This window comes from Patagioenas fasciata, chromosome 15, assembly GCF_037038585.1.
Source record: "Patagioenas fasciata isolate bPatFas1 chromosome 15, bPatFas1.hap1, whole genome shotgun sequence".
Taxonomy (NCBI): Eukaryota; Metazoa; Chordata; class Aves; order Columbiformes; family Columbidae; genus Patagioenas; species Patagioenas fasciata.
Genome location: NC_092534.1, coordinates 14,683,941 through 14,699,820, shown reverse-complemented (window position 1 = coordinate 14,699,820; position 15,880 = coordinate 14,683,941). Strand labels below are relative to the sequence as shown.

The 15,880-nt window shown below is 40.2% G+C and overlaps 1 protein-coding gene across 6 annotated transcripts in view; it reads left to right on the top strand.

Annotated features, from left to right (window-relative positions):
• The window catches only part of SDK1 (sidekick cell adhesion molecule 1), a 375,917-nt gene that overhangs the window by 85,004 nt on the left and 275,033 nt on the right, over window positions 1-15,880 (top strand). For all 6 annotated transcript variants that reach the window (XM_065850323.2, XM_071814947.1, XM_071814948.1 and 3 more), the window contains one exon: window positions 12,733-12,892. In XM_065850323.2, the coding sequence (XP_065706395.2) occupies window positions 12,733-12,892 (160 nt within the window). The remainder of the gene's footprint in view (window positions 1-12,732; window positions 12,893-15,880) is intronic.

The window sequence follows — 15,880 nt, the reverse complement described above, 5'->3', positions numbered from 1 at the left end:
GCGTCAGTCAGTATTGTCCTGTAATGCACTCCTGGTAAATATGTGTAATACGTCAACTAGATTTGTCCCTTTCTCCCACAGAGCTTAATAAAGAAAATTATTTTGATTAATAGCTTTTAGATTTAACAAACAACACTGTTTTGGGTTATACATCCATCTGGTCCAGTTTCTAAATTGTCAGCTTGATGATGTATGTGGATGTATAGAGCAGAAACAGATGACTGGAGGGACTTGTGAAATCCTGCGGAGAATTCACTCGGCAGATTGTTTTCCCCTAGTGAGCAAATTGATAGAACTTGTAAACCCGCCCAGGGCTTCCCTCTTCCAGGATACAGGAGTTTTCATGAATCAGAGTTCAGGCTTATTCCATATTGTGGCAGGATGCAAACCCCCCTCTCTCCCCCTCCCTCCTCCATCATGGAAGGAGTAGGCACATCTCCCTCTCTCTCTGCTGTGTGAGGCTGACAGCTTCTTTTGTTTGGCCCCAGAGCCCCTGGCATGGCCGTTAGGAGAAGGCAGCGCCGATGCCCAGGGAGCCGCTGGGCGCCCGCGGCCCGTGTGGGGGTGTTTGGAGGCTTCAGGGGCACCCGCAGCCGGGGTGGGGGTGCAGAGAAGCTTCTGGAATGGCCACAGTCAGAGCAGCCAATCAAAACGGGACTCTCGTCGAGACTCCGCCCATTCTCGCGGGTCTCTGGGAGCAGGCGCGAGATGCTGCTGCTGAGACCGCCGGGGTGCAGACTCCGCTTGCCTCGCCGCCACGGGTGTGAGTAAAACTGCTCCTCGCGGGATTGCGAGTGTATTATAAACTTACCCTCGCAGAATCGCGAGTGTACACTTTCCGTGCTCACTACGAGTACGTGTGTCTCTTTAAAACAGTCCCACACCGTGTTCAGGCAGTGTGTGCTCCTCCTGGACTCGGGGTGGCTCCGGCGTTGTTCTGGTGAATCCATGTGCATGCACTCTGTGGACCGCCTGTTGGATTAGGTGCTGCCCCTTAATAATTTTCCTCAACTGATATCCGAACCTGTATTTAAGTCACTTTTGGAGTGCTAAACCCCTGCTTCTCACCGGTTTAATAGAAGTTGTTTTGGACCCTGTTGTCCCTTGAACTGACCTCGGGGTACTTCCGTGGCACATATTCCTTTTGAATATACATCTTCATTCTTGTCAGGTCATCCAAGTTCAAAGAGGAGAGATTTGCTCTTCAGAAACGGTCAGGTGCTCCGGGGCTGGATTGCACGAGAGTAGGATTATGATATGGTCTAAGAAGCGTAACGCTGTAGGAGTGTGGTGGTAGTTTTCTTCTTGGGTAACTTGTGTGTTATGCAGCAGTGAGATGAGGCTGAGCTTCGCAGGGTATTTCTGTGGATCACTGTTGTGTGTTCCAGTCACAACTGGACTCACAGTTAAAACGGGACAGAAAGGCTCCATATGCACAATTCTCACATTGCGCTCGGATAATGTTTTCTCATCCCTTTCAGGTGACTGAGGGCTTGCACAAAATTGTACCGACTTAAAACCACAAACTTTACCTAAAGCAATTGATCCGCTTTCTCTTTTATCCCCGTACTACCTTTAACAATTTAGAAGAATGATTTTTGTCAAGGGGAAGGGTTTGGTCTGATTGTTTGAGACAAAATACTCAAACTCTGAAGACAGTCTCCTGATTTCCTTGTGTTAATGGCAGCCTCATTGAAGGTATCTCAGTGTCCTCCCAGACACGCCGGAGCTGCTACACCAAATGGTTTCACCTTTTTGTTCTTTAAAACCTTTGGTTAAAGAGAATTTCATCTGTTTCCCGCCTGTTTTCAGGGAACGTTTAGAAGTGATCTTTTCTCTTTGAGTTAGACTCACCGCTCTTGTTCGATTATTTCTTTTTGTTAATTATTTCATAAGCACGCTAATGTGGTTAGGAGATGGTCAGCATTCCTTGTTGCTTCTTATGACTGTTGTCCACAGCAATATGTGTTTTATATATGTGTGTATATCTATCTATCTATATATATATAAAAAAAATATATAACACAGAGGTGCCTTTTTATTTGCTAGTCAGATAAATTACACTAAAATATATGATACATGGATTACTTCCAAAGAATAACACTTCACATTTACATTCCTTAACCTTTTACAACTTTAAAAAGCTCCTCCTGATGATAACTTTCTATGTAAAAGGGTTTTTTTGTCTGTTCTGTAATTTGGACATAATATATGGAGTAATTATTAATTCTGTCCTGACAAATCTGTTCATACTAGAAGAAAACCAATTTTCCCTTCTATTTCAGTTCATAATTATACATTGTCTATATATGTATGTTTCTGATAATGGGTTTTAACCAATATTTTATCGATTTTCTGTTGTTACTTACGAAGTAATGTATTTTAGTTCTTTGGAATTTTCTGAATTTAACATAATACCTTCTTTACAAATGACACAAATAATATTAATACTACTGCGAGCTATGTGTCCATTGAAGATGTTCGTGTGCATTAGTAGTAGCTTTCTGAATGATTTTTAACTGAGTAGTTTCTTTTCTTACAGTTCATGGTGCAGTGAACGTAATCTTGGAAGTTGATTTGCAATCAAAATTTTACTTGCAAATCCTTTAAAATGTGAAGCGTGTTATCTGTAGCATGTTTGCAAATAGTAATTATCAACTATGCCTTCTTGGTCACCTAGCAGCAAGTGTAGATAGAGGAACTCTGTGCTGAAAGTCTGGGAGGTGCAATTTACTCCTCCATCCTATAGAATACAGAGTTAATACGATATTTCCATACACAGAGCAGTCTGGCTGTGACAGCTTCAGGCCTTGGCTTTACAAGCAAGAACAAAACCAAAACCCAAACTCTAAACCCAAGACAAACTAAAAAAAGGAAAAAACCTCTCAAACCTCAGTAAATTCAGACATTATTTTCACAACACTATTTTAAGCTCCCGCTCTGCCTAACTGGGATTTAACCCTGGCTGACTTATAAATAAATCTTTTATTTTTCCTTTACATATCCTTTTGATGTATGTCATCCATCAATGCTAGCGAGAACAGTAAATGCATTGATCTAGTGCTACACTTGGCAAGTTAAATAACACTTTGTGTAAGAAGTATTGATTTATAAAATCCAGTACATGTAATTAACGTTAGAACTGTCAAAAGCTGAAAACAGTATTAACTTGCTGCTTATTTATAACCCAAAGAAAATTAAATAAAATACCTAGATTAATAAATGAACTCCTTTTATTTTGCCTTCAGATACGGCAATCTGATCTGTTTTTTCAAGAGCAATGATATGTTTCTCCCAACTTCTGACAAGAAGAAATTATGTGTTTCGTCAGTGTTGTTGAGAATAATTCTGTTCTCTAGATGTGTTATCCCTGGGGTGGTGAAACATCCCACTTGGATAGTTCTGAACGAGTTTGGCGTAAAAGACACAGAAATACGTGATGATATCGGGGAAAGTTACGGTAGCCGGTTGATGTCAGTTTTCAGAGATTGCTTTAAGACAATGGGAGTATTTCAGTTGAGTTCTGTGGACTTTGGACTGTGCTGTGATTGCATTTTTTTGTCTTAATCAGACATCTTAATCAGAAAAGGGTATGAATAATCCTGTATGTTCAGTAGGGCCTGGCATTGTGTGCGTGCCACCCCTGAACTCTATAGATCTTTGAGCTGACTTGGTTGGGGCAGCCCTTATCCCATTTATAAACCTATTTGCATCTCTCAGGTTTAAAGGGCAAGATAAAAGAAAATTACAAGCTCCATGTCAACAAAACAACAGCAGTAGGGAGCGCATTGTTTTCAAGAAAGGTTTCTGCGTGAATCATTTCCCCTTCATTCCCCTTCATTGAGAGATGTGTTTGTATCTTTTATGGATATTCATAACTGCTTTTCTAGTCAGAAATAATTTTCTCTTTGAAATAATAAACAAGCGGCCTCACATGGCTCTCCAGTCTGTTGGTGCCGTTGTGTCATCGTCTGTCCTGCTGCCCCGCTGGTTCTACTCTGGGACTGCCACACACTCCTTAGCTTTTTACCTTTGTGATTTAATTTATCTTCTTCAAAATAACCTACTGGGAATAGCTCTTATACTAAGGACATACATATGGAAAGCATATTTATGTTTTCATTTTTTTTCTGTTCTGTTAAATGTTCTATAGGAGTTCATCCTGTCCTCATCCTGCTGTCAGTTGGAATATATAGTGGAGATAGATATATATGGATAGATATCAGCATGAGCAGCCTGGCCCTACAGTGGCTGGAGATTGTAGATTATATAGTAGCAACAGTGGCCTCCTTTGCAGTTAAATCAATGCAGGAAATCCTGACTTCTCGTTTTTCCTTCTGCCCGCTGGGTACTGAGCTTTGAGCAGGAACAACTTATTTCCTTGTGAGCTCTGCAAGTCTCTGTAAACATCACTGGATATGAAGAGAATATAAAAATCACAGAGGTCGAGCTTTGATACCAAGTGTAACCTGGAGAGGCTGCAGGTTTCTCTGGAGGCTTTGGTTTCATTCGGTAGTTGATGGGTTCTCTTTTATTTGCCCCCTCTGTATGTTGTCACACCTTTTCCTCTCAGTAACTTCAAGATATCCTCATGAATTTTCCAAAACTAAATCTGCAACTTTTTTTGAGGATGAACTATACTAAAATAAAAGAACATCACCTGTAGCTTCATGATTTTTAATCTTGCAGCAGATATTCCATGAATTCATAAGACTGTGGTTTTAGATATACAACAAGCCATTTTCCACCCCTCCCGAATCAACTAAAGTGTTGCAGGAGGTCAGAAAGTCAAACTGGAACATGAGATGTAGAAATCAAATGGGGAAAGGAAACCTTAGTGGGACTTTAGCTTATTACATCGGGAGCTGCTTGAGGCTCAGTTAAAACAATATCAGCTCAATCCATTTTAAGATAAGAACAATACAGTTGCATGTAGGAATATCTGTCTGAGCGTCTTTGGGGATAACCAAGAGAGTTTTCTGCTGAATTTTAAATCTAGTGATGTTACTGTTACGCAACCAGTGATAGTACATTTATTATTATTATTATTGTTGTTATAAAAAAATCTACTGTAGCTTTTTTTTCCTCTTGTCTTAACTAAACATGGAGATACATTTTTGTGATTCATCTAAAGCTGCTCGTAGGGAAAAAAGGAAGAAGGCCAAGAGATGTAATAGGAAATATTTGTGCCTTAAAACAAGGTAGGAAGGTTGGAAATATTAAAACGGGTTTTCCTCTAGCAAGTCATTTTGTGAGAACTGTAGAAGTTTCTAAAGGAATGAATAGTGATGTTTGCTCTTTTTAAAATACACTATATATTAGTCAAGATTTGGGAAAAACGTGATCTGTTTGCATCAAGAAATGAGGAGCTTAGAAACCAAATGGAATCTGCAGTGCCATGTAGGTCAGTCTGAAACAGAGAAAATCTACTTCACCATCAGTGTGAAACACTCGTTCTTGCCGCCGGGGACTCCTATTCTATTAAATTGTTGAAAGCTAATAATAACTTTACGTTACAGAATGCTTAGTTTTCCTCTCGGGATAGCGTGCAACAGGTATGCAATCTTAAATTCAGTATTTCTTCCGTCCAAATCAAACGTATGATTGGCAATTACCCAATAACTAACTTGCCAATTAGTTATTTGACCTATTTGAGGCAAAAAAATGTACCCATTGGAATCTTGTCTCCCAGTGACTGTGCATTTAAAAGAAATAAATGTCACTTATTCTAGAAATATGTAGGTTTCCTCACAGAACTTGCTGAGTCCTAAACCAATTTAATTCCATCCCCAATTAAACCTTTAAAAGCACAATCCATCAGTCTCAGCTGATACTGTATTTGCATTTAGAGATTATAGCAGAGACATCCTACAAGCAGGTTATCTTTCTTATCTATAGGAGGACAAAAATGGGTAGTGTGGGCTCATTTACTTGACTTATGGAATTGAGGAGGAAAGACCGATTTAAATACAGTTACTTCAGTATTATTCCAGTATAAAAACAGATCTCGTCGTTGATAAAAGTTCAAGAAATCCACTTTAAAGGAACGTTTTATACCATTGTGTGAAAATCCTTAACTATGGCAGTATGTTTGAAAAATAACCTCCGATTTAATGAAATATTCACTATGATGCATCAGTCCTTTCAAATCCAGGCTTAGACTGAGGTAGTAAAATGCAATTTAAATTTAATTGTTGTACTCGGTGATTTATGTCATGCTTCCAACCAGGAAAATTTGAATCTCAAATATCCAATATTTTGGGTAGAATAGCCTTCCTGCAAATCCATACAGTTCAAGAGACTGAATGCTCTAATGTGTGTTTGACATTGTTGGCAGTTTATGAATAGATCATATACTAACTTCCACCGCATCTCACCCAATGCGTTTTAGAAGGTTTGACTTCTCAAGAAGATTGATTCAAATATAGCTGAGTTGAATCTGACTTCCTGGTACATTTGCCAAGATTTACTATCTAATAATTCCAGATTTCTACGCCACAGAAGCTACTGAAGTTCATTTCCACGGGAGAATACAACTTGCATCCAGGGCTAGCGTGTACGCATGTGTCAGGAACCAAGATAATGAGATTAAAGGGTCCTTTTGAAAAGGAAAAAGGAATAATATTTTCTGTGTCAAAGTTGGGAATGAGCAAATGGTCCTGATTCCCTGGCGGGTTGCAGGTCCCAGCTGACGATCCGCTCAGAGCAGCGCGTGTTGGGCTGGAACACCAGCTTGGGAACGGCCCAGCTGAACTTTGGTCTGCTCTGGATGGGCTTCTGCTGTCCAGAGTCGTATCCACTTTCTTGGGATTACTGAAAAGATTCTTCCTGTCGTTAGGTTGGGTTTCCTGACTCGAGCTGCTTTGTCGTGCTTGAGACGGACAAATGACATAGACCAAGTTCTTCCAGGGTGGAAGGAGTAGATGCAATTTATTACCACAAGTGCATTTTTCTACAGTTTTACCAGTTCATGTGTCTCTTCACTATTGGTTACAAGTTACAGCAGTAACATCTTATTGGCTATTTTTGCTATCATCAGTGTTACTCTTCTACTCCCTTCTCTCTCACGGGTACATCCTTAACATCCCCGGATACTCCTTTACTCCCATCTTTTTCATGGGTAGGCCTTTAATACCTTCAGGGCTAATTTCTGTTCCCATGCCCTCCGTCAGGGAATCCACGGACCCATCATAGTCCCACATTTCCTTTTTAATTTAACTGTACTTTTCCATTATGCGCTCAGTCCCCAAGATGGATCTTCCAAACCCCTCTTTTTGTGGCAGTTGTCGTTAGCAGACCTTCAGATGCCTCATATCCCTTTTCCTTGCAAAAAATGAGAGCAAAAACATTTCTATGTTGTTGGTCTTCTCCTGAGCTCTTTGTTCACCCTCTGTGTGCAGTTTATTTATCTAGTCTCATTTTCCTGGAAAATTTCTCAGCGATATTGTGTTCTCTGGTTTTCTGTGTGGGGTGACTGTAGCTTTACATATGCATATGTAGAAAGGATGATGTGCGTCGCGCTTTGAATAGGGACTAATAAGCCAAAATCAACATAGGTGTGTTTTTTTTAATAAAACAATTGTATTGTTGTTTGGATTTACTGAAAAATGTATCTCGGTCAAAAATTTATTTTCAGTATCGTATCTGTTGGGTGAGCTGAGCAATGGAAAGACAGCTGCCCAAATGATATTTCGTAGCGATTAAGCTGTATTTGCTCTGCCTTGCTGTTTTATGAACAGATTAATCTACTTTTAGTATTCAATATTGGCTCACCTGAAAATGGCTTAAAAGTAGAGATAAATAACAAAGGCAAATAGCAAGGGCAGTGGGGATAACTGAGCCTGTTCTCTGCACTCAGTGCATTATCCTTCCTTTAATGACTTCCTCAAGATGTGAGCATGTGATTTTACCTGTAACTGTTGATATCTGACATTTCTGGAGACAAATACTGAGACAGTTAAGAGGGTGGTTGCAGGGTTTTTCACTGATTCAAGTGATGTGGTACTGCTCTGGAATACGGTGAATTTCCTTTTCTCAGTGGGATAGAGGTGCTCGAGACGAAATTGCGTCTTTAATTAAAGTGCATGAATTCCTGAGGGACAGGACTGCTTTCAAAAGCTAGTAGCACCCTGGAGTAATTGAAAGCTCTATTTAACCTAACTTTGGTGTATGTATTTTATAAATATAAGCTGTTAGAGGGCAAAGAATCATTACCCAGACTTTTTTAATGTGTTTATTAGAGGGTATGTTTGAGGTCCCTGAGACAGTAGTCACGTTCACTCCCACTATCCTTATGACATTAATTTCCCTTGGTTAACTAATGAGTAGCAACTCTTGGAAGTTGTGTTGTCATTCTATTCGGTACTAAGGTGTTTGGTCAGCTGCCTTCTCCTCTCACAGTGTGTTCGTGCCCAAAGGTGAATTTCAGGGAGAATAAAGTATGAGTGAGCTCTCAGTGGTCCTGTGATGCATCTTGTCTGCTGGGGCTGGGCATAGATAACAACTGCATACAGCACCATTGTTGTATTTAAATGTCAACATCAATCCAAACAAAAGTGGATGGGCATTGTTGAATTAGCTTCTGAAACTATACATGGAGATCAAATCCATCTATGGACTGAAGAAAGGAAGGAGATGGGCTAAGCTGGCAGTACAGTGGAACTCTTGCAGTTTAATGATGCACAAAAGCAAGGCAGACGTGTTTTGGAGCAGATTTTCAGATACTTTTGGTATATTCAGCCCAATTTTTTCTCTTGAGATGTACATAAATCTGCAGCATCCTTTTCAGGATACTGGGCAGGACGTTAGCGAGTTTGGTGAGCAGACTTGATGCGAATTTGTAGAAGCTGTAGATATATTTACCCACAGATTGTCACCTCATCCTCTCTTCTTTGCTACTCAGATAATTTTTAAATTGTTATTTTTATTTTAAAGCAGCGTAGCTGAAGAGCCAGAGAGCCTGGAAGTATTAACACATGTAACATTGAGGAGATAACAACAGTGTGTAGCACAACAGTGTCGAGCAGGAATGCTTACTTTTTATTTTGTAGGCAGGAAACTGTTTTAGCTAAGAATATTAGTGGTTTATTATTCCTGTTTCAAGGCCTTAGGCTTTTTATTAGCTTTTTGCTCTGTCTTTCAAGAGAATAAAAACTGATGCTTTCGTGGCTTCTAAACCCTTGATTGGCCAAGCTTACCTTTACGGTGAGCCCTTCCTGTATTTAACTAATGAAGTGCAATATCTCATGCCTATTAAATAACCCCTTTGTATCTACTATCCCTTAACCAGTTCTTCTGTTCCTACAATTTTCTTTCTGAGATGGCTTTCATTTTTCCTGCTGCTTTTTCCTGTTTCCCTGGGGTGCTCTATAGCTACCAAGCTTGTCCTTGTAGGTCCAGTTTAAACTTCTGCTTCCCATTACAGCCGAAAGGTGGGAAGCTGAGGGTGCGGGACGGGTTTGATCTCATGTCTGAGGTGCAAGCAGCCAAACTCATCAAAGCTTTACCGCTACCTTTCTATATGGAATCATTGCTCAGTATTTTATTTTCATTTCTGCTTTCAGTGAATTTTTAGTGAGCTCTGATTACATAATTGAATTTGATAAACTGATGGTATGTGATTGATGAGAACGTCAGGAATAAAAGACTAGAAAATAAAATCACTCCGAAGGCTTAAGTAAATCTTGCAGAGAGCGGGGCTAATTTATAAAGCGTGCTATATTCTTTATAAAAATATTCCCATAGGTCTATTAAATTTTAGCTTCTCCTAGAATTGGATTGAATTTTGAGAATAATTTTCTTGTATTACCAGCTTGATTATGATACTTTAAATGGGAGATCGCCCTGAGTGGGTTGCAGCATCACTGGTTTGGAATATTTCAGCAGGAAATGTAGGGCTGAATGACAGACTTGCCGGCAGCGCTCTTTGTCTTTCAAATAAATCATTTGCTCTTGGAAAGCCAGAAGGAGTAACTGGATAATTCAGAGAGAAATAATGAAGGAGGTTATGCTGCTTGAGTCTTTGTGTCACTGAAAAACAGGATCAGCAAATTACTTGGGGAGAGGTTTCTAGTGCAGGTACCGGGTTCGTTGCAATCTCTGTGAATGGCTTGAGTTTCTTCAGGAAGGAACAGCTTAACGAGGTGATTTCATGAGCTTCTAGAGACGAGCAGAGTAAATATCATTGTTTTCAGGGGACTTGGCACTAATAATTTCAGTTTACCAATTGGACCCTGTACTGGGGACCCCAGTCCCAGCCCTTTCCCCCCAGCTCCAAGGCCTCTCGTCTCAGAGGAATCCTGACCCTTCAGTCCTGTGAGGGTATGGTGTCCGTCCCTGACTCTTTTGGGACACTCACCAAAGTACATGAGAAGCCTCTGTTTTGCAGAATATGATCTCAGTCATGTAATGGAGTGAAGTGCACAAAGCATCTTTGGATTGCTTGGGACCATCTGCCAGTTTGGAACTGTTCCTGTCTTCTCATACATTGAATTGTCATGGTTTCCTGTCTATCAAATTTAAAGAAAATATTACTGACCTGCACTAGCCATTAATCACTCTGCTTGAAAAGAACAAATTATTTTAAATGCTACAAATCAGAAAAGGACCTCACCTCAAAATAGAGTTTTTAATTCCCTTTGTTAGATCAGATTTTGTGTAATAGTTTATAAGTATTGCTTTAAGATGATGTGCTGGTTTCCTGCAGAACTAATTACATCTTTCTGAAGTTAAAGCCTAAAAACTAGTGGGACAGTTTGTGAATACAAATAATCAAATGTGTATGCAGCTGATGCTCAACTTTACAGCCAGTTGGAGCTTACAATTTGGCAACAGCCCAACTGGGGCTGCTGGACCGCTCGGAGCTGCTGCCCTGGGACAGGAGGATGGGGCTGTTCCCATGTGGTCTGCTGGGTGATAACAATGCCCTGATAAGGGACAAAGGCCAAGATTAGGGCTCAGAGGTTGACAGTGCAGGCCGAGGTGCAAGACCTGCTGCTGTCCCAGCCTTCGGGGAGCTCTGGGCTCCAAAGGGCAACAAAGATGCTGAAAGGAGTGGAGCATCTCCCGTGTGAGGAAAGGCTGAGGGAGCTGGGGCTCTGGAGCTGGAGGAGACTGAGGGGGGACTCATTCCTGGGGATCAATATGGAAAGGGGGAGTGTCAGGAGGATGGAGCCAGGCTCTTCTGGGTGACAACCAGTGACAGGACAAGGGGCTATGGGTTCAAACTGGAACACAGGAGGTTCCACTTAAATTTGAGAAGAAACTTGTTCCTGGTGAGGGTGGCAGAGCCTGGCCCAGGCTGCCCAGGGAGGCTGTGGAGTCTCCTTCTCTGCAGACATTCAAACCCGCCTGGACACCTTCCTGTGGAACCTCAGCTGGGTGTTCCTGCTCCATGGGGGGATTGCACTGGATGAGCTTTCCAGGGCCCTTCCAATCCCTGTGATTCTGTGACACCCCTAACACCCCTTCCCTTGAGCTCCTTCCTTTCCTTGAGCTCCTCCTTTCCTCATGCATGTACTTGCTCTCTTGTGCCTCTCAGCTGTTACAAATTATAGTATGTGACCAGGTGATGCAAAAATTTCAGCCAGCCTTGAATTGTACGTGAGGTCACTTCCCCATAAACTGTAGAAGTTAGCTTGAACTCTTGAAATCTCAAGTATAGAAATACCTGAGCTTAACCTAAAATAAGTTTTAAACGATTAGCAGTTGAACTGGGTGGTTAGTATGGGGACAGTGTGTATCATTTTTTATTATTTTGTATATAAAATACACACTCTGCACTGCTAAAAAGCAGAGCGCGGTAATCTCTGCCTATGAAATATTACTCCATGTTTTGTATTAAATCTCTGATCTTGAATGTAACTTGTGTATTTTATATATATACATAAACATGTTAATTTTGATTATATAAGGTATTTGTAAACTTCTAAGATTAAATCTGTGGTTCTGACATAATTACAAGTAGGAATTTGACGTGTAAAGTGGGAAAGCCTTAATCTTCCTGAGGTGACAAGGGAACAGTCTCCAACCGGTGCAGACTTGTGATCAGTCCCTGTTTGAGTGGAGCTTTGGCCATTTACCAGTCAAGAATTTTGTTGCTTGGAGTATTCTGAGCGTTTTTCATCCACAGGAGAACAAGAGTTTGAGACTACATGTGACCCTTAAACATTACGGAAGTACCCTAATTCAAAATACGTTAGTGGTTCAGGTGATACAGTTTAACACATTTTGATTGGCAGTGATGTTCAAAACCACATTCATCTTGCCATTTCGTGAGGTGTTTTTGCTATCAAAATTCCTCATTTACCCTGAGACTTTTCCTGCTGTGATAATCATTTCCATCCAAGATTACTCTTCTGGTTTCTATTCAAGAAATAAAAAATAGCTTTGAGTGGATTTAATCCTCACAGAGGAGAGGGGGGAAGCGCCAGTAGGGCTGTCAGTGCCTGTCACAGCAGACAGTGCTGAAATTCTCGTATGTGTAAACAGTAAACATGGACAAAAGCTTGTCTGAGTGGGCACTTCTCTTCTAACCAAGTGCCAAGGATGGAGGTTATCAAGATCTTGTGAATTCTGCCTCTGAAGATAAAGCTTAGTTACAGATACAGCAGTGTAAGCCTGAGGTGCTGCATCGTGTTGTCTCTTGTGTTGGTCACTTTGAGCAGAAATGCGTTAAATATTGACATATACTATACTCAAATAGTTTACGACCCCATTTCCTCTCTCTTTCAGATGAAGTTGCACCGTACTTCAAGACGGAACCGGGCTTGCCCCAGGTACACCTGGAGGGCAACCGGCTGGTCCTGACGTGCCTGGCCGAAGGCAGCTGGCCCTTGGAATTCAAGTGGTTGCACAATGACAGTGAAATCACCGCCTACTCCAGTGAATACAAGTAAATAAAAGCCATATAATTGCCAATAAAACAAACACCCCCTGCCAAAATCCCCAATACCTCAAAACACCTTTGTAGATACTGGTATATTACTTCATGCAAAAAGATTCTTTTGTAAGCACCTAAGATCTCTATGAGAGAATCACCTTTGCCAAAAATATTTCACACTCCAAAGCAAGGGTCCTAACATGGAATTGTTATGTACCAAAAATGCTCTTTTGCTGGAGATGTAACCTTGCTTGTATTTGTAATGAATAGCAGGTATATTCATTAGATAAATGAGATGAAATGATACATGAAATGATATTTATCTTTGAACAAGGCTAATCTCAATGGGACTACTCAATAAGATCTGAAAGAATATGGTCTGTCTTAAATTGCATGGAAACTTCTGGTTTCACTTTTAGAATGGGAAAATTAATGTTCTAGTTTAACAAACTGTTTTTCCGTGATTGTGCGCTTTGCTCCCAGGACCTCACTGATTTCCTCCCCATTCCAGAAGAACATCCCAGCAAGGAAAAGAAAACCACACTGGGGTTTATCAGCTGCAGTTTTGCTGATAAACAGTAGTTGGCTGATCAAAGACCAAAGTGTAAAATGGCCAAGTTTTGTCTGCTTTTCTTTAATGGAGGAGTTAACTGCGTCTCCCCTGTGCAATGGGCAGTGTCTATAACCGTATAGAAACTTTTAATGCAACTTATTTGTTGCTTTCAAATTTTGTTGAAGTTACTTATTGAATTCAAAAGTTGAGGGGTGAGTGTGTGACAGAGGCAGCACTTGTGTAACACTTGTCTTCAGCAAACCAAACCAAATACTGCACTTTGTTTTTACATTGCTTAAAGTAGGAAAAAGTTGTGCTCCATCACTACAGACAGAAATTGCAGTATAGATCAGTATAAAAATGCAGAGAATGATATCAAGTTTTATATTGTTACACAAGGTAGTCCACAATGACTTTTTCTCAAAGATTTTCCAAACTGTAACCTACCATTAATTATATTTTCCATATTAATTACTAATGAAAACATCTGCTGCAGGGGTGATTAAGATAGGAAATTGCTGGTTTATATTAATAAAATAGCATTGATATAAAATATCCATTTAGAAGTTGCAGCCCTACTCCTATAGCACAGTCAGAGATAAACCAAAAGGGATTTTGATTTTATAGAAATGCAAAGCATTAAATATCCAAAAAGAATTACATGGCATAGGTGCATTAGGATGAATGAAAGCAAGGAAAAGATGTGCTTAGACATAAAGATTCCAGTTGCAAAATTTAAACTTTGACCCCGTAATAGTTTGCTCTGCAGTTCTCTTGGGTAAATACTCTGTTTAAATGCATGAATCTTTCCTGCCTAAGTGACTTCGGCTGCAATTTGAATCATCAATCAAAGATTTTTGGTAATTGATGTTGCTTAGTGTGCCTTGGTTAAAGTGATGTCTATATTGTAACAGGCTGAAAATATTCAGCGCTTATTATAACGCACCAAGTGAGTAAAGAACTAATTGGAGTCTTTGCATTTTGACACTGGTGACCCTGAACGAACAGCTTTTCTTTGGATAACGATGCTGGTTATGTGCACAGCCTGGTTTTTATAGTGACTGTGCATACACTGGTTTGTATTAAGAATTTATAAAACAACCTTATAAATTCTTTGTGATCTGAGATACATGTAATGAAAACAATATTGCTGAGTGCAGTAGCAATTTCGGTTATGTCTACAAGTTAAGAGTCTTGAAAGTTCAGGCAGTAACATTTTTCTTTCTTTTCTTTTGAATTTTCTGGACCAGGTGTATCCTCCATATTGGTTTTTGTCACCTGAAGATATTGATGTATTTGAATTTAAGAAACTAAGGTTATGTCCAAGCTTTCTTCCCAAACTACTTAGAAGTATCTGATTATTATAGTTGTGTTTTTAACATTGGACACAATTTTATTCGGTATTCAAAAGTCCTTTAACCCATTGCAGTGCTGGTGATGGAGCAGGTCATGAGTGCATTAAGAGTTCCTGTGATGCTTTCTTTTATCCTTGTCACTTCACATCTTTCTATGGAAACTTTCGAAAGAGCCACATTCTAGTTGACCGTGCCCCCCAAAACAAACTGTGCTGACTTTCTAAGTACATGCAGATGTCCCTAGAAACCTTAAGTAACCTCCTGGCATCATACAATGGGAAGATCTTCCATCTTCAAAGTTGAGTGTTGGCAAAATTAAAGCAAAATTATTTCTTGCCACTGTAAAAATTTATATTAACCTTTGCCCTAAATTCATTCTGTGAAAGAAAGTCTTATTTTGAATTTACAAAGCGCTATTAGTATCACTTCTTGCATATCAGGAAATTAGAATGGTGAAAGCATAGCACAAAAAGCAGTGTTAGAAATTCCATGAACATCTGTCTCTTGGCCAGGTTTGTAATTTTCAAGTTAGTCTCAAAAATGTAAATATATGTATGTTCTAGCCTGTTTTTTTTCCCACTTTTGTTATTGAATTCTAATTTTGCTTCCTTACCTGCACACTGCTACCACTTGGTTCAGTGAGAAGTCAACTGCTTGGTAGGTTTGAGCTATCTTGGAATTTCCAAGGTAAATGGGATTTTCACTGTAAACTTTTAAAACATTTTCTTCAGGCAACGTTTGACTAATGTCTCCTGCTGAAACATGCAGGGTTATGCAGCAGATCATCCTGAACACAATCACACAGCACCTTCAGGATGGACAAGGGATCAGACCCAGCCAGCATGGGTTTAGGAGGGGCAGGTCCTGTCTGACCAACCTGATCTCCTTTTATGATCAGGTGACCCACCTGGTGGATGAGGGGAAAGCTGTAGATGTGGTCTATCTGGACTTCAGCAAAGCCTTTGACACTGTCTCCCATAATATACTCCTGCAAAAGCTGGTAGCCCATGGCTTGGGCAAGTGCACTCTCTGCTGGGTTAAGAACTGGCTGGAGGGCCAGGCCCAGAGAGTGCTGGTGAATGGGGCTGCATC